This window comes from Natrix helvetica (assembly GCF_964273705.1).
Source record: "Natrix helvetica genome assembly, chromosome: 2".
NCBI lineage: Eukaryota > Metazoa > Chordata > Lepidosauria > Squamata > Natricidae > Natrix > Natrix helvetica.
This window is the reverse complement of record NC_138552.1, coordinates 34583951-34610553: the sequence shown is the minus strand read 5'-3', so window position 1 is coordinate 34610553 and position 26603 is coordinate 34583951. Positions and strand designations below refer to the sequence as shown.

Sequence of the window (26603 nt, the reverse complement as noted above, 5' to 3'; positions counted from 1 at the left end):
GCTATATAACTTCAGAGCAGATTTCTGGAAATATGCCAGGTGAAACACTAGAACTGGAGATTTCTGGAATGCTTACAATATTTTACAGTAAGATAATTTATTTATCTAATTTTAAAATTATTTCTCACCTCTTTCTTTTCTGAAATCCTTTTCTGTCATAGTTACTGGTAAAAGTAACTCTCCAACTGGAGGCTGAATACTAACACTGAAGTGATCATTCTTTGTACTGTGGAAGAAAACACCGACAAATGAGAATTGTTTGATTATGTACATTTTTACCAAACAAGTAAAGGAAAAGTAGAGAAAATATTAACTGATTTTCCCCAAGTAATCTTCAGCATTGTTTTTATTTATTATGTTAATTTTCTTTTACCACTGATTAGCTAGTCCCAAAGGTGCTTTTTCAAAAGGCAGCTATACTTTATTTTTTTCTCGAAAAAGTTTAGCTCCTCATCCAAGAAGCATCCTCAGCATTTAATCAGAACTGAGGATGCTTCTTGGATCAGAAGCAAAATGTCTTTGAGAAAAATAAAGAAAATCCAGTTTCCTTTTGAAAAAGTACCTTTGGGACAACCATGATCTGGATGACTGAGAATCTCCTTAGGCACTTGGTTAGGTAACTTATTCATGGTTTACTCATCACCTTAATAATCTTTTGGCATAAGATTCCATTTTTTAAGTACCACAGAACAAAGTTTAGATATAGGGATTAAAAGCAGCCCAACAAGGACAACTGTTTCCTATAATGGTAAACTGTATCCAAAACACGAGGCAAGACAGAAGGATGTTATGAATCCAGTATTGTACTATGATAAAATGGCAAGATGGAAATGAAGTTTTGTTATTTTTCCTAGAATTGTTAAAATTAATTTCCCTCTGTACTGCTAACAATGGAATTTAAACCAAAGCTTTAGTAGAAAATGATCCTGAGAATTCAACACCACGCTACTTTTTCCATACTATGTTTCTCAATCTTCCCTGCTTTCCCTACCTAATATGGATATTTTAAAAAGGTCCTTCAGAAAATTCAGGTACAGGCAGAGCAATGTACTGCATTACATTTTTCCTTCTTAGATTACATTCAGAGCCTCTCTCTGAGCTTGAAGAAAAAAAAATTAAGTGCATCTTAAGATTCCTCACAATCATCCCAAGCCTGTATATTAAGTCTCTGTACAATTTCACTTTTTAAACAATTAAAAGAAAAATATAAGGTGAAAATAAGAGTGAGGAGCCACTATAAAAAGAGAGGAGAAACAAACAAAACAGTCTACAATACCCATAAGAGAGCGCAAAGGAACTATTTCTGTTCATCTTATTATATGGACCAATCAATACCTGAAATGTTAAAACTGTAATTGTAAAGACAGTTCATGGTTTTCTCTGATTCAGTTTATGTGCCCAGGAACCTGGAAATTCAGGCATATGTGTATAAAATTAAGGGTCCAGGTAGTTGAAGCAGAAAACACTACAATTTAGTGTACAGGATGAAAAAAGCACACCTGAGAGGAAAGGTAAAATACAAACCAAACATAGTAACACTAATTCTGCAAATACAGTGGTCTCCCATAATATTAAAAAATGAAGACTCCCTCAAGCTGAGCAAAAACTTGGGTGAGTGCATGGAAGTGGCCATGTAGCATCATGACAATTGTATGGAACTGATTTGCTTTCTTCTGGTTTTTTAAAAAAATGATCTAAACCTAGAACTTTAGAATTTTCCAGCAGTCTCCGTCCAAGAATTAGTCCAGTTCTAACCCAACTTACTTTCTGCTGTCAGCCAGGGCTGACAATAAAGGATGGACAATTTAAAACAAGAACATGATTGTCAAATAGACTAGGATGCTAGTCTGAGCATGCTTGAAAGCATTATTTTACTTCAGAATACTAATAGTAAATTAGTCTATAAACAATGGAAAGTCTCTTTTATTGTCTTTACAAATATTAGTACAATGGTTTCTAACATAAAAATCAATGTGAGTAATATCCACGGTATTTAAATTAACCTCAAACATTTGTTATTGGTTTGGAAAGAACTCTGACCTTATAAATATGAAGTGATATTGATTACTAAATTATTTTATGAAGCAGATAAATAGCAGATAAAAATAAGAAACAAAAATTTAAAATTCAAATCACTAACACTTAAATGAATTACAGTTACATTACCTTAGCAAACCAATATGTTGAAGTAAATCTAGGGTTAATTACAGTGATGGGTTTCCATTTTTTTTTACTACTCGTGTGTGCGAGTGTGCTCGTGACACTTTAGTGCATGTGCAGAAGCGTCCAGGCAGTTGGGTGGAAGCTCACACTGACGCCACTACCTGTTCACCCGATCCGGGCCGAACCAAGAGCAACCCACCTCTGGTTAATTATTTTTAGAAATGTTATTTTAATCTGTAAGTACAATAAATCTACTTTAAAAACTTTATGCAATAGCTGTAAGTAAAATGTGTAAATATCTGGTCTGCACGAAATCAATATATTATTTAACTTTTTTGCCTACATTTTCAAAAGAGTAATGATGATAGAAAAATGAAATTGCTAAACCCATTCAACACACAACTTCAGGATAAATAGATATGAAATCTTATTTTGCTTGAATGTATGTGTTTACTAAAATAAGCTGCAGTCTGGGACAGCTAAAATACACTACTGCTTATAGGGTGTGTCTGTTAACTGTGAGTTTAGGACTACTGTATGGTTGAGGGCTTCCTGCACTGAGACTTGCTCCTAGTGAGGTCCACATACTATTGTCCTTTCTGGCATTTCCAGATAGTATCTTCCCTCAACTTCATTCCACTGTACCTTTGATTATCTTGAGCATTCATCTATAATTTTTGTATTGGGAAGGCCAGAAAAATGAAAAACAAGTAAGTAAATAAATAAACTTTATTAGAAGGAGATTGTAAAATATTAATAAATACATTCAATGATTCTTTGAAAGTAACAACTTCAAAATCCTACAGCACATATTAAAAAAAATATCAAGTTATATTGAAAAGTTAACTTATATTTCCCAGATGAGTTAACTATTAAAAAACAAAAGAAACTTAAGAGTCCTTTGTCTATGACAAAAATGTTGATATTTTTCAAAATCTAGCATATTATTAAGTGCTGTAAAGTTTACCCAAAGGGTTTAAGTACAGATGCAGGGCAGTGGAAAAATGTAATTTTTCAAATTATACAACACTCTCTTGCATTATTTAATATTTTGTTTGACAAGAGGGTTGGCGATTCCAACTACCTGGATGCTGGAATTTATATAATGACACTGAATATATTGATTTTTTTTAAATGAATATGAATATGCTTTATATAATATGCTGGTTTTTCCAAAGTATACATTAAGATTCACTGGCTTCCTGTGGTCTACCGGGTGCGCTTCAAGGTACTGGTTACCACCTTCAAAGCGCTCCATGGCACAGGGCCTAGTTACCTGCGGGATCGCGTCCTGCCCCATACATCCCTGCGACCCGTCCACTCACACAGAGAGGGACTACTCCGGGTGCCGTCCTCCAGAGAGTGCCAGAGGGCAGCGCCCAGAAGTAGGGCCTTCTCTGTAGTGGGCCCCACCCTTTGGAATGACCTCCCCCCAGACATCAGAACTACAACCGACCTTCGCTCCTTCCGTATGAAGCTGAAAACCTACCTGTTTCGACTAGCTGACCTGGCATAACTCTACAACCTCCCCAGCCCAGGGCATTTTTAATTGTAATTTTAGTTTTTAAGGGTTAATTTCACTGGGGTTTTAACTTTTTAAGTATTGTAACTTATTTATTTATTCTTACCTCCTCTATACGCTATATAATACCTTTGTACGTCGCCCCGAGTCCCTGTGGGGAGAGGGGGCGACTAATAAGTTCAAGTAATAAATAAATAAATAAATAAATAAGTGAGAGATTAACAGAGCAAGTTGCTATATACTATTCATGAAGCTAATAAAGCTTGGGAAAATATAGTAGTACTTTAATGTTGCATTAAATATTATAAAATATATAAAAATATGAATTTATTACATGATTTCACACAAACTGAAATAATGTGGTCATAACTTAGTACAAAAATATTAATTATATTATTTTATATTGTAACTTATTTTATTCAACTGATCATCCAAAACTCCAAGTGGTGAAAACTAAATAAAACAGGCAGTTTTTTTTTTAAAAAAACCATACTATTATGAATATGGATTACAAGCAACATTCTAACTCCGATAAAGAAGCATGTTAAGATTCTTTAATTAAAGAAAGATTAATTTTTGTTCAAAGCATAGCCTAATAAAAATAGCATTTATCAAGTAACACTTTTCCCTCTCACCATAATTTATAGAAGGAACCACTTAATAAAATAATTTTAAATATGTTAGTATCAATGTTTACTTTTTTTATACAGCTTGCTTTTTCCTGAATTACTAGCTCCAATATATTGGTTACTTTAAAAATGTAGATTTTGTAATGCAAAACACACAGTCAATGAATGGCATCTAAACCAATTGATCTACCCATTACCATTATCTCCCTCCCAAGCCTTACTACAAAGCTATTGATTTAAACACTGTCGATCGGTTTCCATTTTCTGATTTTGGGCAAGCTAATTAAGAAAGTGAGTAATTGTGATTACACTGCTTCAGGATCAATTACATTTGATGTAAGACAAAGTTCTCCCTTTTGGAACAATGTAAGGAAATAATTATCATCAGAATTGTTTTATGCGGTGAACCTTCCCTTAACTATAAACGAATGGCACATATATTTGGTCCTTGAAATGTGGACATAAAATATTCCAAACAAATGTGAAGTCATTTGAAAGACCTGTGTAGATAAAACATATGCTCTGTTTAGAAAGTGTAAGAGAAAAATCTATTACTTGTGACATACCATGTAAGTGGTTTCAGGAGATGGAAACAATTTCTAGTCATCATAGAGACCTTTTACCTTTGTAATACACCACTACAGAGGGCTGCCAATAGAACTGCAGGCTGCAGAGAACACCACAAGGCACAACTTTTAGCCACTGGGGTTCAGGTCTAAATGGCTAGGAGAAACAGGTAGTTTGCTGTATATTACCCTTCCGTCCAGCAAAAACTTCTACAAATGATTCTGAGTAAAAGTGTGACTTCTGTACTTCACCATTAAATATCCTGAGCAGCCTATTCTCCCTTCTTATAGGGAAAGAAGACAAGAAGAGACCTGATGCTATGTCCCTAGAATGGATGAAATTGTCAACTCTCCTGGGTAAACCAGATACGAAATAGAGGAGCTAATTGTACATTACTCTAAGGCTACATTAACAGAATCTTGAAAATCTGAAGGTACAAACTCCCCACTGCCATTTACCATCCGATCAATTAGGGCAGTGATGGCAAACCTTTTCGGCACCGAGTGCCCAAACTAGAAAGCACGTGCATGTGCAGCTGCATGCATGCGCGCACACACCAGAACACTTAAAACCTGAAGACCAGCTGGCCCGCATGCACATGCCTGGTTTTGGCTGTTTGGGGGGGGGGCATTTTCAGGCCATTTTCCAGTGCTCTGGTGCCCGCAAAGACCTATTGGCGTGCCCGAAACCAGAAGAGCAGCTGGTGACAGGACACGTGCCCACAGAGAGGGATCTGCGTGCCATCTCTGGCACGCGTGCCATAGGTTCACCATCATGTAATTAGGGTATATCCTTCTTAAGTTTCTTCTTCTGATCATTTAAGCCCTTGGGGCTCTCTCTTCTCTTGTCTGATTCTTTCCTAGGTAGCCTCTCTTTTCCTTGTCCACCAAAGTCATCCACACATTCTATTACAGAAATGGAATGGCAGCTGCAATTGTCTCATCAAGCTGAGTTTGGTGGAAGTGAGCAAGCTCTGAGAAGATTTAAACCTATACTCATATAAATTTAGTCCTTAGGTACTAAGTCATTTTCCAGTCCTTTGCCTGGGCGTACAGAGAATCTATTTTGCTGAATTTTCTTTTTGTTTTTGCTGCTAGGTTCCTGCCCCATTTAGGAAGCATATATCTCAACGAAAAAGTGCAGAAGAAACATGTAAAATATTTCTATAGCAACAAATGTTGAATTCCATTCCCTTTTTATTAAGCTAAACTATACATCTATACTTCTATTTAATTCACATTTGACTTGAATTACAGAACTAATGATACCAGATTCTGTAGAATACGACCAGGCTGAGTCCGATGACAGGGTCAAAATGCGTCATCAGTTTGGAGTTACTATGCTCCCACAAGAGACCTATCTTCAGCCCCCTGGGAATTCCATTGATTTTTATCTAGTGCCAATTTGCCTTGGCTACTAGTAGATGAGATTCTTGGGTATACGTAGTATGAAATAAACTTGTAGTGCTTTTGAACTCTAGCCAGGCTCATGTTCATTTGATCTGACAGATTCTTGGTATTATGGTGTAGTGGTTAAGGCACTGGATTGAAAACTGCAAGGGCCTGAGTTCTAGGCTCATCTTAAACATAAAACCAGGTGGGTGCTCTTGGGCCGGTCATATCCTCTCAGTCCTACAAAGCAGGCAATGGCAAACCACTTCTGAAATCTTGCCAAGAAAACTTCAGGAACTAATTCAGGCAGTTGCCAGGAGTTAACAATAACTTGAAGGTATCCTCCCCCAAATGTGTTAAAACAGGAGAAAACCAATTATTTTTGGTTTTTTAATCCCTCCAACTCTAAATCTGTGCTTGGTTTGAGTTGTGTCATTGGGTTCACATTGTTCAAATCATTACAATGAAAACACCACGGGTGTCTGAAGCAAATCTATTTACAGTGATGTTACTCACAGACCAGTGTTGAGGCATATTGATCTTTCTTGTTTGTCTAATAGGAAAATAATAAACAATTACTAGGCAATGTGGGAGAAGGTAATCAGTTTTTATATATCACTAATATAGCAGACCTCCCAAAACATAAAGATGATGATATGCATAAAATCAATGTGTTATGCTACATTGCTTATATTCATCACTGCAGAGAATTCTGAAGCTTTCAGGGCCTTAAGTCTGAAACTGAATTATTACTATATGGAGCAAGAGGCATTTGAAATGCAAACAATCTGTAAAAATGAAAAAATTAAAGCATTATATTATTTAACATGAGATCAGTATACTATATACCCATAGGATAGTGTCCTTTATAGTAACTCAGCATTGGCACTGAATATTGTTATATGAGGCAAAGAAAAAAGGTAAACTTCTTTTCATACTCTCTTATAATTTGCAAAGTTGCTATTGTATTGCACTATGATACTTGTCCACTCCCAAAGAAAAAGGAAAATCTAGATTACATTTCAATATAAGGATATAAAATTATACAATCTATTTTCTTTTGCATTGATAACCATAATTCCTTAGCTAGCTGATTTCTACATAGCAACTTTGAATTTAGCAGCAATATAGCCTAGCCTAATTGCTACTTTTTTTTTGTTTAAAAGATTTGTATATTTATTCCCATCAAATATTGTATATTGAAATATATTGATTTCAATACCATTTCAATATACAGTATTTGATGGGAATAAATATACAAATCTTTTAAACAAAAAAAGAAACAAGTGTCGGATACGTCTGTAATAGAATTCTAGCTCACATTATTTGTAGGAGTTAATTTCCTTTTTCAGTCAGTATTGATACCTTTTTGCACTAAATGAAGTGTCGCAGGCATGTCTAGTTGGAAAAAGGATCCTAGTTTGGGGAAAAAAATGGATGTCTTCAACAATTTACCCGAGGAACTGTTTCACTCCAATAGGATTGGTCTGCCCCAGTTGTTCTGGCAGAAGGGGCATGCTGCAGACTTCAGTCAAACTATTCCAGCTGGCGGGGTCCAGGAGGTGGTCTTTTTCTGCCATGGGTCCCGCACTCTGGAATATTGTGACCTTTGAGGTGAGATCTGCCTCTACCATCTTGGTCTTCCAAGCAGGGGTGTCAATCTCGATTTCATTGAGGGCTGCATCAGGCTTGTGTTTGACTTCAGGCCAGGGTGGGCATGGTCAGGTTGACATCACTCCTGTCGGGGATGTCTGTGGCGCTCTGCAAGCGAAAACGGCTCCAGAGCTCCATTTTCAGCTATGACGGCCTCCTGCCGCCCTCTGACAGTGAAAACTGAGCTGAGGGGAGCCACACACGATCCTCCCAAGCTCCATTTTCACTGTCAGAGGGTGGCAGGAAGCCCTCGCAGCCAATAACGGAGCCTGAGAGGGCCACATGCCGTCCTCCTGAGCTCCGTTTTCACTGGCAGAGGCACCACAGGCTGGTCCTTTGCTGTTTGTAGGGTGGCCTCGCAGGCCAGATCTAAGCACCCCATGGGCCGGATCCAGCCCCTGGGCCTTGAGTTTGGCATCCTTGCACAGGAGCCTTAAAACTGGGTCAGCCAATGGGCTGGGGACTCAGTGTGGGTGTTGAATGTTGGACATCGTTAGTCGACTAGGAAGAACATCTAATCCCCACCCTATAGTATCCTGGTTTTAAGCATATTTAATTTTGATTTATTTTATATTTAATGCTTTCATGCTTGTACCTCTGTTTTTATGTTTGTAAGACAACCAGAGTTGCTTGTTAGTGAGATGGGTAGCATATAAATTTAATAAATAAATAAATCTCTTCAATAAACACCCCCTGTACAGCAGTTCTGGTAGCTGTAGAAAATAAAAATATTAAAAGATTACCTTTCCAAACTAAGATTGCAGAGATGCCCCCCCTTCAATTCTCCCCATTTGCACTGTTGATTCCTGGATCTTGGTCAAACAATTTCAGGTGTAGAAAAAGAACATCTACCTAAAATAAAATTGTCATATCCTAGGCCAGGGCTGTCAAACTGGATTTCATTGAGGGTTGCATCAGGGTTGTGTTTGGGTTGCTGGGGTGGGTGTGGCCAGGGTGGCCAAGGACAGTTCGATGTCACTCCTTTTGGGGGCGCCTGTGGTGGCCGAAGCGCTCTGCCAGCAAAAACGGGCTCCTGAGTTGTTTATGGCTACCACAGGCTCCTGCAATCCTCTGCCAATGAAAAAGGAGCTTGGGAGCTGCATGGAGCTCGGGAGCCCATTTCTGCTGGCAGAAGCTCCATGGGCCAGTCCTTTGCTGTTTCCAGGGCAGCCCCGCGGGTCAGATCTATTTATCCCGCAGGCCAGATCCAGCCCCCGGGCTGTGAGTTTGACACCCCTGGCCTAGGCCATTTTGTTAATAATAGGAGTTTTCACTTATCAGTGACTCAACTGTTCTTTCGTCAAAGCACTTTAAATTTTCTTCTCTTTCCTCTAATGAGAACCAATCTGGTATAGTGGTTAAGGCACTGTGACTAGTCCTACCTTAGGCACAAAACTATCCACGTATTTAAAAAGTCTAGTCAAGCCATTTAAGTTGAATATCTGGGAAATTCTGCCAAAGTCCTGAGGAAGCTGGCTCCAATAATTGTTGGCTTATCACAGTAGAAGAATGACACTGAGTCTGGATTGATTAACTAAGAAAAATAAGGTGACAACTGGCTGGCTTGCGGAAAGCCCTTCAGAAATAAAATCAGGACAGTCTTCTCTGAAAAGGCAGAACAGAACAAGTAAGGCGCCAACTTGCCAAGTTGATGAAAACCTTTAGGGAATCTAAGATGGGAGAGAGTGATCTCAAAGTCGCAGAACAACTGTCTTCTACATGGGGTCAGAAACAGGAAATTATTCCAATACATGCGCATATGGATTCCTGACAGATAGCCAATGGCAACACATTGGTAAAGATCCTTAGGGCTACGGAAAGACTAGAAGAGAGAATAAATAAATGGTAACATAAAACTGACCACCCATTTTCACCCTAAATATCCCACTGACAACAACGAGCATTTACACTAGGTCAGTGATGGCGAACTTTTTTTGGCTTGCATGCCAAAAGGGGGGGAGTGCAGGGGGGGTCACGCGCGGGTGTGCCACACCCATAATGTAATGCGCGATCCCCAGCACACATAACCAGTGCTCCCCCCCCCATTATTTGTATGCTTTTTTCGCTCTCCCTTATAGGAGCCTGTGGAGGGCAAAAACAGTCTCCCCCGGCCCCCTGGAGGCCCTCTGGAGGCTTCAGGAGCTTCCCTGAAGCCTCTGGAGCACAAAAGAATGGCCCCACGGGCAAACCAGAAATTCGGGAACGGACTTCCGGTTTGTCCGTAGGGCCGTTTTTAATCCTCCGGAGCCTTCAGGGACCTTCAGGAGGCTTCCCTGAAGGCTCCGGTGGATGAAAAATGACCCTATAAGCAAACCGGAAGTCACTTCCGGTTTGTCCGTAGGGCCGTTTTTAGTCCACTCCAATCCACAGGAAGTCACTTGATTCAGAGACTGAATCCTGCTTTAAGTGATTTCTATTACTGTAGCATATTTTTGGCAATGAATGACAGAACTTTTGTTCTATAGTACTTTATATTTTTCTACTCTAGTAGTTATAGATGCAGAAGCTGCCTCAGGTTTGGCAAGAACAGATGAGCTACTAGATAATCTTACTAGAATCGATGTTGGAAGGGCAGTGATGGTACCTGGAACTGCAAGTCATAATCAAATGTGGTTGTGCAAATATCCACGTATATAATTTGAAACCTGCGACGAACTGTTATAACTAAGCTTAAGAGCCACACAAAAAAGCTGTTAAGAACATAGTTTTTTTTTTCTTTAGGAGTTTAGACACAGGCAATACCAACTGATCACGTGCATAGCCTTCCATCTTTGAAAGAGAAACACACTAACTATCACTAAGGACTCCTTGAAACCTGAGCAGGCAAGCACTGCACATTCATTTCCAAAGCAGGACTTGTAACTGCTGTAGTAGCACAGTTAACGTGAAGGCAAGTGTTAGCATTATCTAAGAAATGATAATCTTACTAGAATCGATGTTGGAAGGGCAGTGATGGTACCTGGAACTGCAAGTCATAATCAAATGTGGTTGTGTCAAAGTAAGTTAATATGTTGAATGTGATCCTGAGTGGAAATCATGTGAGTGATGCACCAAGGATGTCTCAGGATAATAATTCGTGCTGCACATTCAAAGGGAATAAAATATAAGCAATAAAGCCCAAGTCCCTCTCATTTCCATTTTCCAGAATGGTCATTAAGTGATGATGATGTGATATGACATAAATGTTATTCTTGATCTGGTCTGAGAACAATACTTAGAACATTGCTAGAAAATGAAGATTTTTGAAATTTTGAAGAGAATGCTTGATAAAAGATTGGAAGAGAAGAGTTTGGTAGCTATCTGTGCAAGTATTGTGATTAATGATGATGATTCATTATGGCTCAGAATAAGATGCTTCTCCACATGAGAATATTTGTTTATTGATGGAACAGGGCAGTTCCAACAGCAAGGAAAGGGAAGGATTCAGAACTAAACGTGATGGCATGAGATGGTAAAATTCACATGGAGATCACACAAAATGTTAATACCACTCTATGCCTTGGTAAAACCACACTTGGAATACTGAATCCAGTTTTGGTTGCCATGATGTAAAAAATATGTTGAGACTCTAGAAAAAGGACAGAGAAGAGCAACAAAGATGATTAGGGGAGGCTAAAACATATAAAGAATGGTTGCTGGAATTGGGTATGTCTAGTTTAATGAAAAGAAGGGCTAGGATATGAGCCGTGTTCCAATATCTAAGGCAGTGATGACGAATCTTTTTTTCCTTGGGTGCCATAATCCAATGCCCCCCCACATGCCCCGCCCCTGTGCATGCACGCACCCATAATCCAATGTCCCTCTCACGCTCCTTCCACGCATGTGCGCACAACCCCCTTTTTGGTGCTAGCAGGTCTCCCCAAAGCCTCCTTGGACCATTTTGGCGCCAGGAGGCTTCAGGGAGGACTCCTGGAACCAAAACCGTGTGGTGGGAAGAACAGCGCGATTCCCCCCACCCCCACGCATGCATGCTCGTCTTCTAACAGAGACCCGAAAATCAGCTGGTTGGCAGGAGGCGCGTGCGCATGTGCAGTGGAGCTGATCTGGGCGACGGCTCGCATGGACGCAGAGACATAGGTTCGCCATCATGATCTAAGGGGATCTAAGGGGTTGCCATAAAGAGGGAGTCAACCTATTCTCCAAAGCACTTGAAAGCAGGACAAGCAGCAATGGATGGAAACTAATCAAGGAGAGAAGCAACCTAGAACTAAGGATAAATTTCCTGACAATTAAAACAATTAATCAACTACTTGCCTCCAGAAGTTGTGAATGCTCCAACACTAGAAGTTTTTAAGAACATGTTAGATAACCATTTGTCTGAAATGGTATCAAGGGTTGAGCAGGGAGTTGGACTAGAAACCTCCAAGGTTCCTTCCAACTCTACTATTCTTTTATTCTGAAATTAAACTTTGCCTACATTTGCTTTGCTGTCCTCTGTAAAAAAACATGCTTTCATTTTCTAATTTCCAACTTTCATATAATACATAAGAGTCTGCTTTAATTTTGCAGAGTTATTCCTCTACTTACAACAGGTCGCTTAGTCATTTAAAATTACAAAGGCCTTCTCTGAGGGTACTTATGACCTGGTTCTAAAGTTCCAACAGCCATTCCCCACAGTTACATGGGGCCACTTGGCAAAAGGTCCACATATACGACACTTGCAGAGTCTCGCAGTTACGGGATCACATTTTATGACAGTTTTACTGAAAACCCTCATTTGCTTCTGGTACTCACAAAACCAACCATTGGTTGGCTTCAGTATTGTGGTGTTTGCTTAACAACTGCCGCAAAAAAAGTCATAAAAGTGAGTCAAACACATAGATGGCCTTATTTATAATCATTATGACTTATGAACTCCACTGTGGTCGTAAATCCAGTCCTACCCGTAATTGCAATTTTTTTCTCACAAGCTCTTAAGAAATAATTCCCCCAAGTATCTGGCTACATTAGCTTAATTTGTTTATTATCTAGATTCCAGAACATTATAAAGCTTTGTGAAACTCAGCAACGCACTGTAGAGCCTCTTCTTATTCTTCTCCAGACAGGCTTGATCTTCTGTACATTTAGCAATGATTACTGCATAAAAATGATTCATTACATTTGAAAGAATGGCTCTGAAAATGTTCTTTGTATATTTTAGTCCCACCTTATGCATGAAGGCAGGCTGGGTAGCGTCGGGCCAGTCACTCTCTCTCAGCTCAGGAAGAGGAAGGAGTATTAGTTATGTTCGCTGCATTGAGTTATTTATAAAAAGCAATAAAGGCAGGATATAAATCATCACCATCATCAAATTAATAAACATTATTATGCTATGCCAGTGATGGTGAACCTGTGGCACGAGGAGCCATTTGTCAGGGCACGCGAGGCGCTGCCCTGTCAGCTGGCCAGCGCGCATGTGCGTGCTGGCCAGCTGAGTTCACCCTTTTTTAAAGCCATTTTTCGCCCTCCCCAGGCTCCAGAGACTTTATAGGAGCCTGGGGAGGGCGAAAAGAGTCTCCCCCGCCCCCCGGAGGCCCTCCGAAGGCTTCATGAGCTTCCCTGACACCTTCGGAGCACTCAAAACGACCCTCTGAGCAAACCGGAAGTGACTTCCAGTTTGCTCGGAGGGTCGTTTTGAGCGCTCCGAAGGCTTCAGGGACCACCCAGAGGCTTCCCTGATGCCTCTGGAGGGCGTCCGGGGGGGCGAGGGAGGCTGTTTACCCCCAGGGGGTAGCACCTGTAGTGCGTGCATGTGCACTGGGGGGTCGCGCATTGCTTTATGGGTGCGGCACACCCGCACACGCCCCCCCTGTGCTCCCACTTATGGCACGCGAGCCAAAAAAGGTTTGCCATCGCTGTGCTATGCTATATGCCCGTGATGGCAAACCTATCACATGGGTGGCAGAGGTGGCACGCAGAGCCCTCTCTGTGGGCACGTGCACCGTCACCACCTGATCTTCAGGTTTCTGGTGCTCCGGCACGTGTGAAGACCAGCTGGGTGGCAAGCATGCGCGCACTGGAAACACAAAGACCAGGTGACTGGCCACCTGGTCTTTGGGTTTCCGGCATGCGCGCATGTTCTGGTTTGGGCACTCGGTGCCGAAAAAGTTCCCCATCACTGCTATATGCTATGCTATAAACTATGCAATTTTTCAAAAAATAAAGACAGAAAGAACTTTAGCACCTCAAAATTGAATATACTGATCAACCTTGAATATAATTTATTTTGTTTTAAAAGTGTTCCAGTCAACTATGTTAACATTCCAGGAGCATAGGACATCAATGTTATTCATTTGCACTGCATATAAACGATTTGTTTTTGAAATGCCATTCTAGCATAACTTACCATAACTGGAAACTAGCCGCCTGTGTAGAATCACAGAAGTCAATTCCTACTGGAACAGTAATAGATTTCCCAGGTTCAAGGGATTCTAATAAACACAATGTTTGTGAACACTGAATAAGTTTCAGATAAACCATCCTATCAATATCTAATCCTTATCTATATTTATATATCCCTATGTGTTTGCTGAAGTAAGTTATCAGCAAGAAATATGAGCAAATACTCAAATAATATCAATGTATAGAAGCTATCTTAATTTTACTTTTGCCTGCTTTAGCTTTCAGATTTAAAATGGTGTTTATTTATCAAGGAAAATTACAGTTTGAATAAACCATTTATCAACACCCTGAGAAGCTAAAGCAAGATACATTTATAATTTTGCAAGCCTGTATCTCTATGATATATATCAGAGATACTATTAGGACATCAGTAATGTTTTTATAACCATAAGAAATTAATTAATCTGTTCAATTTATAAATGAAATATAGAAATATGAAATAAGGAAAAGTAGATTACAGAGAAATATCGGGAAATTGTCACAAGGGTTTTAAAAACATTTTTAAAGAACAGAAAAATAGTATTTAATACCTTATTTAAAAAGATCAAGAACTTGCAGAAGAAATAATGGGACTTTCTGCTTTTCATTGTTAAAAATAAACCTCAAACCAAATGGTTAACAAATTAAATTGAGAAATAAATTCTGTGATTTTATTTTCTCAATGTTTGCCTTTTCTGAAAAGTAACCATAGTGAATGGTTAGTCTGCATATCTACAGATAATTTTAGACCTTTGGGTTCACTAACAATATTAAAGTTGGTTTTCTAAATCTATTGACAAATTATAGTTCTGTGGATTTTTTTTGTACATTTTCATCACCAAGATCAGTATTTTTACAGCTTCATATGATTAGATCCTGACATCTCAAAGAACATTCAAATACCTCAAAGATAAGGATTTCTTCCATTGCCATCTAGTAGAGCAGTAATATTTAGGAATATTTTTTTTGCAAATCCTCAGTTCCCTCTGCAGCACCCAAAGCCAGATGCTAAGCAGTGACTTTTCAAAGTAGTTTCAAAACAACAGGAGGCAGGAGAAAGGGGTAAATAATCTAAATATACTTTCTCCAGTTTCTTCCATGAATATCTTTTGAATGGAATTATATTTTTAAAATGTCAAAAGTGGGTGGGGAGGAGGGGAGAGAGGAGATGAAGTAGGAAAACTTCTATTATAACTGCATGGCTCCACTACAATTGAGAGTATAATCCAGAGCATTTTATCACTGCTATTTAGTGCACACATCTGTTGAGGACTCAAAAATGACAAAACACGTGTTAAGGCTAACTTTACCTTTTCATATTTATCTTGTAATATTCTGTTCAAGTACATAAAAGGCAGAATTTGCATCATGATGTCATGGCATGTATTTTGCATAAGGTCCCCTGCAGATACCTTGTGCTATTTACTTTGCAGTGATGTGCTGTTTTATATGAAATTACTTTCTAAAAATGTAGTACAACCTTACATCTTAATCATGCCTGCTCAGAAAAGAAGCTGTTTAGAGAAATGTATAAATCATGTCAGAGATTACAAAACATTTCAATGGTATTGCAAATATAATTATGTCCTGCATCATAAAATTAAATAAATATAAAAGGCTAATTAAATCATAAACTAAGTTGATAAATACACTGATTTTTAAGAATATCCAAATCAGTATTTTTTAAAAAATTTACACGGTAACTAGATAGCTTCAAGATAAGAATGTAATTACCTATTGAATTAAATACGTGCATTCTCATGCCAGCTGGTAGCTTTTTTTCGCTTAAATGGATATTCTCTATCTTTTGGTCTGTGGTGTTAGTCAGCATCACCTGTACAGATACCATCTGATCACTATAAATGCACGGCTGTCTTGAGAAGTTATAATTGGCTGCTAATCCTTTTCCACTCATTCGATGAAGGAGTTCATGAGATTTCATTGGCACGAAGAAGGGTGCAGTGACCTGTTATACGTGAAAAACAATTTTGTGATTATAGACTACCAAATAATTGTGAACAATCCAATATAAACATTCATTCATTTTTCACAATGTTGAATTGCTCCTCTCTCTCAGAGAGGGACTCCGGGCGGGATGTAATAAAATGTTGGAATGTAAAAACAGTATACAAAAATTTAAAATTTTAAAAGGAGGTAAAGATAATTGCAAACTGTTAAAATTACTTAAAAGGCAAAGGGGGGCTCTCAGGGCACCAGTCAACTCCATGGCTATATGTTCCACTGCACTTCCCACACAAGGCCGCAGAACCATATTTTAACTACTTTTGGGGATGCAAGGAGAGTGGGGGAAGGTCTGCCTCACTTCTGAAGAGAAAATATTCCAAAGAATGGGGACAATGGCAGAGAAGGCTCTCTTATTAGACCACACCAGTTGGAACTCTTTAATTGACGGGATCTGCAACATACCTTCCCTGCCTGACTGGATGGAATGGGTTGACAAAGCCAATTCCATAGGTAGCTTGACCCCATCAGACAATATTACATTCTATGTGCAGCTAGCATTTCATTAAATTCCGTTTTACTTCATCAGACTGAACACCATTCTCAGTTGAAATGTTTCTGTGATATTTTTAGTAACAAGCAAAAAAATTATCGAAGACATTTTAAAGTTACAATGGAAAACCATTACTTTTGATATTCTGGAAGACCTTCAAGACCTGGTTATGTTTTCCTGGGACTTCCCAGGAATTACTAAGACGGTTCCATTGTGGATCTCTCTTTGTCTAGGGTTTATATCTCTATTTTTTATAATATTTAGATGTTGAAATGTTTTTACACCTTTTATATTGTTTTTATGAATGATTTTATCCACTTGTGTGCACCACTCAAGAACTTTTGGTGAGATAGGCAATTATACTCAATAGTAGTAACTGTTAGAGGATCTTCGAGTCCTAGTGGACAACCATTTAAATATGAGCCAGCAGTGTGCAGCAACTGCCAAAAAAGCCAACACAGTTCTAGGCTACATAAACAGAGGGATAGAATCTAGATCATGTGAAGTGTTAATACCACTTTATAATGCCTTGGTAAGGCCACACTTGGAATACTGCATTCAATTTTGGTCGCCACGATGTAAAAAAGATGTGGGGATTCTAGAAAGAGTGCAGAGAAAAGCAACAAATATGATTAGGGGACTGGAGACTAAAACATATGAAGAACGGTTGCAGGAACTGTGTACGTCTAGTTCAGTGATGGCGAACCTATGGCACGCGTGCCACAGGTGGCACTCGGAGCCATTTGTCAGGGCACGCGAGGCGCTGCCCTGTCAGCTGGCCAGCGCACATGCGTGCGCTGGCCAGCTGAGTTCACCGTTTTTAAAAGCCATTTTTCGCCCTCCCCAGGCTCCAGAGGCTTTATAGAAGCCTGGGGAGGGCGAAAAGAGCCTCCCCCGTCCCCCCGGAGGCCCTCCGGAGGCTTCAGGGACCATCCGGAGGCTTCCCTGAAGCCTTCGGAACGCTTAAAATGACCCTCCGAGCAAACCAGAAATGACTTCCGGTTTGCTCGGAGTGTCGTTTTAAGCGTTTCGAAGGCTTCAGGGACCATCCGGACAGTCCCTGAAGCCTTTGGAGCGCTCAAAACGACCCTCCGAGAAAACCGGAAGTCACTTCCAGTTTGCTCGGAGGGTCATTTTGAGCGCTCCAAAGGCTTCCGGGAAGCCTCCGGGGGGGGGCTCTTTTCGTCCTCCCCAGGCTCCTATAAAGCCTCTGGAGCCTGGGGAGGATGAAAAAAGCATGTAAAAATGGGGGGGTCACGCCTGTTGTGCGCACATGCGCACTGGGGGTCGCACATTGCATTATGGGTGCGGCATGCCCGCACACGACCCCCCTGCGCTCCCCCCACTTGTGGCACGTGAGCCAAAAAAGGGTCGCCATCGCTGGTCTAGTTTAATGAAAAGAAGGACATGGGGAGACATGATAGCAGTGTTCCAATATCTCAGGGGTTGCCACAAAGAAGAGGGAGTCAAACTATTCCCCAAGGCACCTGAAGGTAGAACAAGAAGCAATGGGTGGAAACTAATCAAGGAAACAAGCAACTTAGAACTGAGGAGAAATTTCCTGACAGTTAGAACAATTAATCAATGGAACAGCTTGCCTCCAGACATTGTGAATGCCCCAACACTGGAAGTCTTTAAGAAGATGTTGTATATCCATTTGTCTGAAACGGTATGGGGTTTCCTGCCTAGGCAGGGAGTTGGACTAGAAGACCTCCAAGGTCCCTTCCAACTCTGCTATTGTATATACATTTGATAAATTAATAAATAAAACAATAAGAAAATAAACATCACAGAAAGTCACTGGCTTCTCCAGTGCTTTCTAACAAGCAATGTCAACAGGGAAGCCAGATTCACTTAACAACTGTGTTATTAACTTAACAACTGTAGTGGTTAACTTAACAACTGTGGCAAGAAAGGTTGTAAAATGGGGCAAAACTCACTTAACTACTGACTTGCTTATTAGCAACAGAAATTTTGGGTTCACTTATGGTTGTCAGTTGAGGAGTAACTGCAAAGTGAATAAATTAATATAACTACTGATAGCATAGACTTAGAATAATGGATTTATTATTTTACTAAATAAATATTTCATTAAAGTGTTTGTAGACCGCTTCTTATTTTTACAAAGCTTGATGTGATTTACAGCTGCAGTGAAATGATTACATTAAATCGAACACTTCAGTAAAAAAAAAATACTACGAAGTGCATTGGAAAAATAAACATTAAAAAATGAGTTTTCATGAAGCAGCTCATGCCAATGTGCAGACTTGGTATATTGCAAAGGGAAAATAATGGAAAGTAATTCCAAAAAATATTAACATTCTAGAAAGTATTCTTATTGTTCTCTGGGCTTGGTTTTTCTTGCAGACATCTCATTAGCACCCTAGGTTACATCATCAATACTCTGGCATAGGAAAATGAGAAAATGCTGGCTGATTATATATAGCAGCTTGTCCTACCAATCCTATGTGGATTTGGGGATATTGTTTTTATTTGACTACTCTTGCTTGTCTGGTGCTGCTTCCTGCTTCTCTGATTATCTAAGTTGTATAGTACTTTAGCATGAATTATGGTACTCAAGATAATTTTCAACTGAGAAAGGATGGAACTGTTCCTTTTAGCACTGGTTCAATTAAAAAGTTCAAAAAACAGAAATACAGGGTTTAATGCATTAACATGCATTTAGCTACAGTATGATAACCAAAAACAAATCCCACTGGCATATGGTTAAGAAAATCACCTATATACTTTTGTATGTTTGAGGAAAATAGCCAATCAATTCAGTAGACGTATTAAAGGAAATCTATGTGCCTGTAGATACAGAGACAAGCCACACATATTTTATCAGTTTATTACAGTAAGTAAATAAGCGTGGAATGAGAGTGCACATAACTGTCTACTTAGTGCTTACTGAAACATTTATAAGAGCTGTTATCTCACTAATAACAGACAGACAGCATACAATTTTAGAAAGGAAAAAGCTTCATATTTTCAACACTTCACTAAAAAGCAACTGAAGAGTGTAAAATGAAAAATACTCTGTGCAGTTAGCTGGTAATGGACCATATTATCAACTCAAGTTAGATTTATATGATACAAACTAATCACTAATAGTTATTTTATGATATGGCATGTCTGATTCTTAGGGGGTAGATTTAAGATTAAAATCATAAAATGTTTAATGCCACTGCTTAAGCTGACTAAAATATAGATTAAAAACAAAAAAGAACATGTATAATTCAAGCTGCTAAACTCTGAGATAGTCTTGCAAAAATACGCAATCCAGAAGTCAAATGAGGGCAAATTAATGTGCTGCAATGAGAAGTCATCTTGCAAATTAGTTTTGGGGCTGATACTGGGTTACAGCTTTCTGTGACCTAGCCATACATTAAAACATTCCAAAACTTTCCCAATTTTAGAAATTTATAAAATCATTCCAGATCATTTATCTTTATGATGAAATTCAGAAAACAATTTTAAATTTCAGAATCAAACAGGTCTAGAGTCTGTATTAGAATTACAAGCAAAGAGAGCAGAAAGTGATATTACTAGCTTAATACTTTTAAGGTCTCTTTCTGCACAAGAGTTAAAGATTCCAAAAGTAAAACATCTGAAACAAAAAAGGACCACATTGCACAACTTGGAACCACATGTTCCACTTACCACCTAGAGGCAAACCACTAAGCACTAGTTAAATTACCTCTTGCTCTCTCCCTGGGACTGCAAAAACATAAGGCTAGCAAGCATATACCATATTTTTCGGAGTTTAAAATGCACTTTTTCCCCTCAAAAGAGGCTGAAAATCTGGGTGCAACCCTGCCCCCTTCACCAAAATGGTCGTGCATGGCTATGGCCCGTTTTTTGCTCAATGTAACCCCGCCAGCCCCCAGGAGCACTCATAAGCTTCCTAAAGGCTATCCATGTCCTTTAAAAAAAAACGGGCCTGTTTTCATGAAAAACGGGCCATTTTTAGGAGTTTTGCAGAGTGCAAAAACTTTTTTAAAAAATTTGCCTCTACAAAACCTTGGTGTGTCTTATACTCTGAAAAATACGGTACATATAAAACCACTCCATTGGATTTGGCAGACCAGAAGTTGACACATTTATTTTCCTATATAGGTTGCCACGTAATAAGGCACTGATGTAAAATTGAAGGTTAAAAGAATTACATTTCTTTGCAGATCACAAAGTATGGATTAATATTTGTGCATTCAGAGACTTAATTCAATTTCTCCCAGTAGTTTGAACATTTAAATGCATTTTTAATTTTAAAAAGTACCCATTATCTGAATAAAGATACTTGCTATTTCAGTGCGCCTTTTTCCAAATGAAAATGTTACTGAAGTAATTGCAAATTTGTTCTATTGAGTCATGCCCAGAAAGTTTTGTCTTAACTATAGACCGTAGCTTTTCATAAGGTTTTATCATGCCCATATTGAATATATGAAACTGTAAGGAAGTATTATCTGACTCTCGCCAATGAAGCAGCATTAATATATTAATGGTTATTGCCATTAAGTTATTGCTTAATATAATCCCACTCAAAAAAAAATGATGATCTTGAATATTACTTGGATTCAAATTGTTGGGTAAGAAAAAGCCAGATGAAATTGTTTTTAGACCAAACTGAAGTGATACTGGTCAGTAGGACATCTGGTTTAAGAATTCAGATTCAATCGGCTTTGGAACTGACTACATTACACACTTAGTAGGGTGTTCCTTGAAACTAGACTAACCATCCATCATCAGGACACAATAGCTGTTTCCACAACTTGATTTTGTGTGTAACTATTTGCTCTTCCTAAATCAATATGAAATAGTCACTTATGCTCTGGCCATTACTGTAACACATTTAAAATGTTTCAATGCCATTTATATAGGATTCCTTTTAGAAGTGTCTAGAGTTTGAACTAATAGGAAATGTGTTATCTAGACTGTTTCCTATTTTTGCATCGTGTTCATGTCACTCCAACAGTCCAAAGTTCTACAATTCTTTTCTGCTAACAATGCATAGTGCCATTATTATAATTTCAAACATTTCAAACTTGAAACTACTTGGATCTCGACTATCTGAGGGACTTCCTGGTTCATTATGAACTACTCCTATTACTATGATTTATGCATTAACATATAGAACTCCTGAGTATAATCAGCATTCTGATGAAATTCCAGTCCAACTCTGCAGCCCTAACAAAGTACCGTATATTTGCTGCAGAGGAAACTGGAATTTCTTTTTATTCTTTCTTATTTTACTTTTATACTTACAACTGTTCATTTAACAGTGACTTATGACCCATCTTCGAAGTTGCACTGTCATATCATCCCATGGTCACATGATCGCAATTTGGGAAGTTGGCAACTGGCTGATATTTATGATGATTGCAGCATCTTGCGATGACATGATTATGATTGCAACATTTCCTGCTGCCTGATGAACAGTCAATTGAGTTGATTTGCTTAATAACTGCATAATTCACTTAATGACCATGGTAAAATGGTAATAAAATGAGATCCAGTCATGTGATGAATCACTTAATGACCACATCACTTAATAACAAAAATTCTGATCCCAATTCTGGTTGTAAGATTACCTGCACTTAGATTTACTACTAACATTTCTAAGAATTAAGAGCTAATGTAATTGCTTTAGTTACTTTTATAAAATGGAGTTCCACATATTACATATAATCTGGTAAATAAATGGAAACAAAATCAAAGAACAAAACAAAACCTAGAACTGAATCATTCCCTCTACATGTCACTGAATTCCCATGGTTTACTTTCATACCTAAGTAAGTATATGATTTTGTTTAAAATATCCTCTTTCCAGATAAATATAATTCACCAATTTTTCTAAAACTTTATCATGGTTTTTTACAAGACATAGCTGAAAGCTTTATACTGATATACTTCATAAAGCCAAACCCTCCAAATGTCCTGGGAATGTGAAGAGCAGTAACGCAAATGTGACTTGCGCCAGCAGGGTGCTTTGAAACATGAATCATGAATGTTAAGTTAGTCTGTCATGTGCCACAGATTTCTTTTGAAATAGCTGATTTCACTCAAATAAGCAGAATACTTTGCTTCTATATTTTCTAAATACTTTCCCAAACCAATGTAATTAATCTGCAAAATTTTCCACTCACAATATAACAATATCACCTTTTGTTAAAAGTAGCTATTAAGGAGTTAAATTACATTTACTCCCCCCCCCCCAAAAAATGAACCCTTTTAATGGCTTTTCTTCCTACTTTCCACAAAGTCCCTAAGTATTTGAATTATTTAAAAAAATCACTCCAATTGAAATAAATTATCTACGTGTTTATTGAATGTCAGAATACCACGAAACTGGGGAAAACATACTAAATATAGAAAGAGGCACCAGCCAATGGAAAATTTTGCAGATTACTTCAATAATCATCAAATTTGTAAGAGTGACTTTTCACTGTCCAGAGGAGTGATGCTGAATCTGGTTTGGATGAGACTGAATGCCCTATAAAGGATCTGGTGGCTTGGAGTTGCTTTTAGATCCATTTCTGAACTTAGAAATATAAGACCCTTTACCATTTCATCTGTTGTTGACAATGGCAGCTCAATTTGGGTCTGAATTGGTCTCACTACAAAAACCCATGCTGTGGTAGCCCTTTGTCATGTATCATCCCCCACCTCTCCCTCCCTCCCTTCCCCTGTCATATGGATACACCACACAATTATTTATTAACTTCACTCAATGTCCCATTCCAAGTTAGTATCAATTCGGTATCAATTTCTAAAGTCTTTCACTGCTTGGGATCAGAGTGCTTGGCGAAATTTCTCTTCCCATATATCCCATATTTTCCTGCTCATATGTAATATCAATATATTTTTAAAAAAGATCTGAAGCAGTAAGCAAAAGGTTTTAAATCAATATTAGTCTTTCACCTGAGTTAAAAGAATCCATTGGGTAACAAAACTCTGTACTCATAAAGAATATTGATTTCAATGGAATACAATATCCAATATAAATATTAACCTAACATCCCATTATTTATTATTATTATAAGCAATCACTGAGCTGGTAATTATATAGTGTAGTAAAAATAAGCCACTTGCAGGCAATATTTAAAGATCATGGTGGAAAAAAAATTAGTGCAGATGTAATTATTATGATTGGTTAATTGTGTGGGATCCAGATTTAATCATTAGACCCAGTAACATCAATATTACTTGAATTAATCATTCTTAAGTATGATTAGGCCTAGATCCAACTTTCATAATTTGATTTTAAAAACTGTAGCAAAAAGATGTATGCTCTTGGCAATCAAAAACAACATTCTCACAAACCCTTCCCCTTTATTTAAAAGGGAAAAAAGATGACATTATAGAAATCTTGATAGCTGATACTTTTACTTCATCTTCTAATCTATGTAAGGTTTAGTAGGAAGGAACTTCCTAGTTCTCTTGCTAAAGCCTTTTAATAGACAGGGAGGTACTTATTTGCCTGATAAATGAGAAATATTTGGAGCGGGTAACATTTTGTAATCTGTCAGCTACTCATTCAGGTTCTGAAACATTCACAGCAAAAGACTTATCTAAATCTATTACAAAGCTCACACACTGATAAAAAATTCCAACATATTATGAGACATACATTTATGTAAGAGACATTTGAAATTCCTCACAAAAATATCATTTCATTTACACATAACTGTCAAAGCCAATCATGTCTTACCCAAAGTAAACTTGAGTTTGTTACTTTTATAGGATACTTTCTATCACCACAAGATGGTCACATCTCAAATATAACATTGGATTGCAGCAAATCAGCATGTGTACACAAATGCCTATGGATTTTATATGGCCCTGGAGCCTTTTGTAAGTAACACAAGAGTATGGTGCTTTGCAACTGTCACCTTTTCTTCCTTGCCTGCTTGTTAAAAAGCAAGATTTTAATCCAGGGCTGTCAAACTCATGGCCCGTGGTCCAGATACGTCATGCGCTGGTCACACCCACACCTAGTTTAGCAAAGGGGAGGAAAGTCCCAATACATCACATGACGACTCAAGTTTTCAGCCCGCTTAAACCCATCCCTCAAAATCCCCCAAATTCAGTAGGATCAGTGAATCTAATAGTTACCAAAGAGTATTTGTGAAAAACAATAGCAAAAACAAAAGCCCCGTTCCTTCAGACAGTGCTGTTTCTAGAGCAACTTATATAGTTTGGAGGTTACATGCTGTATTCAGGTGATATAGGAACATACAGACAAATACTCAATTCAGAACATAATTTTGTATATCCAGGGGGAGATATTTGCTGCAGGAAAAAATTATGCAATATTTTGCATGTGAAATTATTAGTGGTATATTAGGTAAATATTATTCAAAAATCCCAGAACTTAATTATAAATGCAATCTAGCTGATACCACTGGTACCACCATTTATGACCTTAGTAAATAAACCCTATACTTATGAACACATCTCTTTGAATTAATGTTGTACTCTGCCACTGACCATTACCTTAATTTCACATTTTTCTTTGAATTCTTTGCTTTTACAAGCACCATAAAGGCCTATGGGGAAAAAGCTTCAAACTGCATATTATCTCTACTGACAAACTCAACATTTTATGAAGAGCTTCTGCTCACTCTGACATCTCCTTACCTTCTGTAAATAAGAAACAATTCATTTTGTAGCCTTGACATTAAAGCCCAGCCTTTTCACTTTTTTTCTTTTTCTAAACAAGTGACAAAGAACAAGGAAGCTGATTGAAGGGGTCCATTATGTATCAACTTAAAGAAAGGCAAAGTGATTGATGAAACTAGCAGTCACCTTCACTGCTAACTACTGCACCTGTATCCTTTTTGTCAAATGACCTGAAAATCCTGCTGACAGTTTCACATTCACCACAAGGATACACTGTAGTTTTGAATACTTTTATTTGCCTTCAAGACTTCAGGTGTAAGTTTTTGGAGCCTAAATTAGGTTTTCAAACTTTTCAATCATACATTATTAAACCTCCATTTTTATGGGTTACTGCACACACTGTCTTAGAAGAAGTGGTACTAGCAGGTGAAATGTAGTCTTACCACAATTATTTAACATAAAATAATGCAATGACTGGTTATTAGATCCACAAAATACTTTATCTACAAAAGGTTGTTAATTTGAGATAATTACTGTGTTCATGGAACCTTTTTCTACTTCCTGAAAGCCCAGAGTAACAAAATCAACGCATGCAATATTAATTTTAGGTTACCAATAATTATTTCAATTTATAATATTTAATTGTATTGCATAACAAACTATCAGGGTCTTTTTGAAGATACTGAATAAGAGATTTATTGCTCTTCTAGTGAAGAAGCCATTTGATATATTTCCTCAATGTGGGAATCTAAACTACCAACAATTCCTCTGTTCTATATCCTATTAGGAAATAAGTGGATTAATACAACTAGTATTAATTTCAGCAAACAAATTTCAGCAAAGGGAAATCCACAGTTGATTAAGAGAATGAACGGTAGTTATTTTTTCAATAATGATAATGTGCTATATATGAATAAAAAACTGAAAGCTGCCCCTAAATTCCTTTTTCACCAAATTTGTAATGAGAAATAAGAAGCTAGCATGCGTTTAAAATAGAACTTTATTGTCAGTTTAAATGTATACTAATCAACATACATTAAATTGAAATAGTGTTGCATTTAGACCTCAAAGGATAACAATTATGCATATACCCACATACGCACATATATATGACACGGAGAAACATGACTTTATGACTGAAATAACGTGCCCTTTAACCTGGAAAACCTATTAAACTGAGG

General features: G+C 38.0%; 1 protein-coding gene across 2 annotated transcripts in view; it reads right to left on the bottom strand.

Annotated features, from left to right (window-relative positions):
• Positions 1-26603, bottom strand: part of AP3B1 (adaptor related protein complex 3 subunit beta 1) — a 152815-nt gene that overhangs the window by 21824 nt on the left and 104388 nt on the right. For both annotated transcript variants that reach the window (XM_081942974.1, XM_081942973.1), the window contains exons 23-25: positions 16020-16251; positions 14251-14335; positions 129-226 (exon numbers count right to left, since the gene is read on the bottom strand). In XM_081942974.1, coding sequence (XP_081799100.1) covers positions 129-226; positions 14251-14335; positions 16020-16251 — 415 coding nt within the window. The remainder of the gene's footprint in view (positions 1-128; positions 227-14250; positions 14336-16019; positions 16252-26603) is intronic.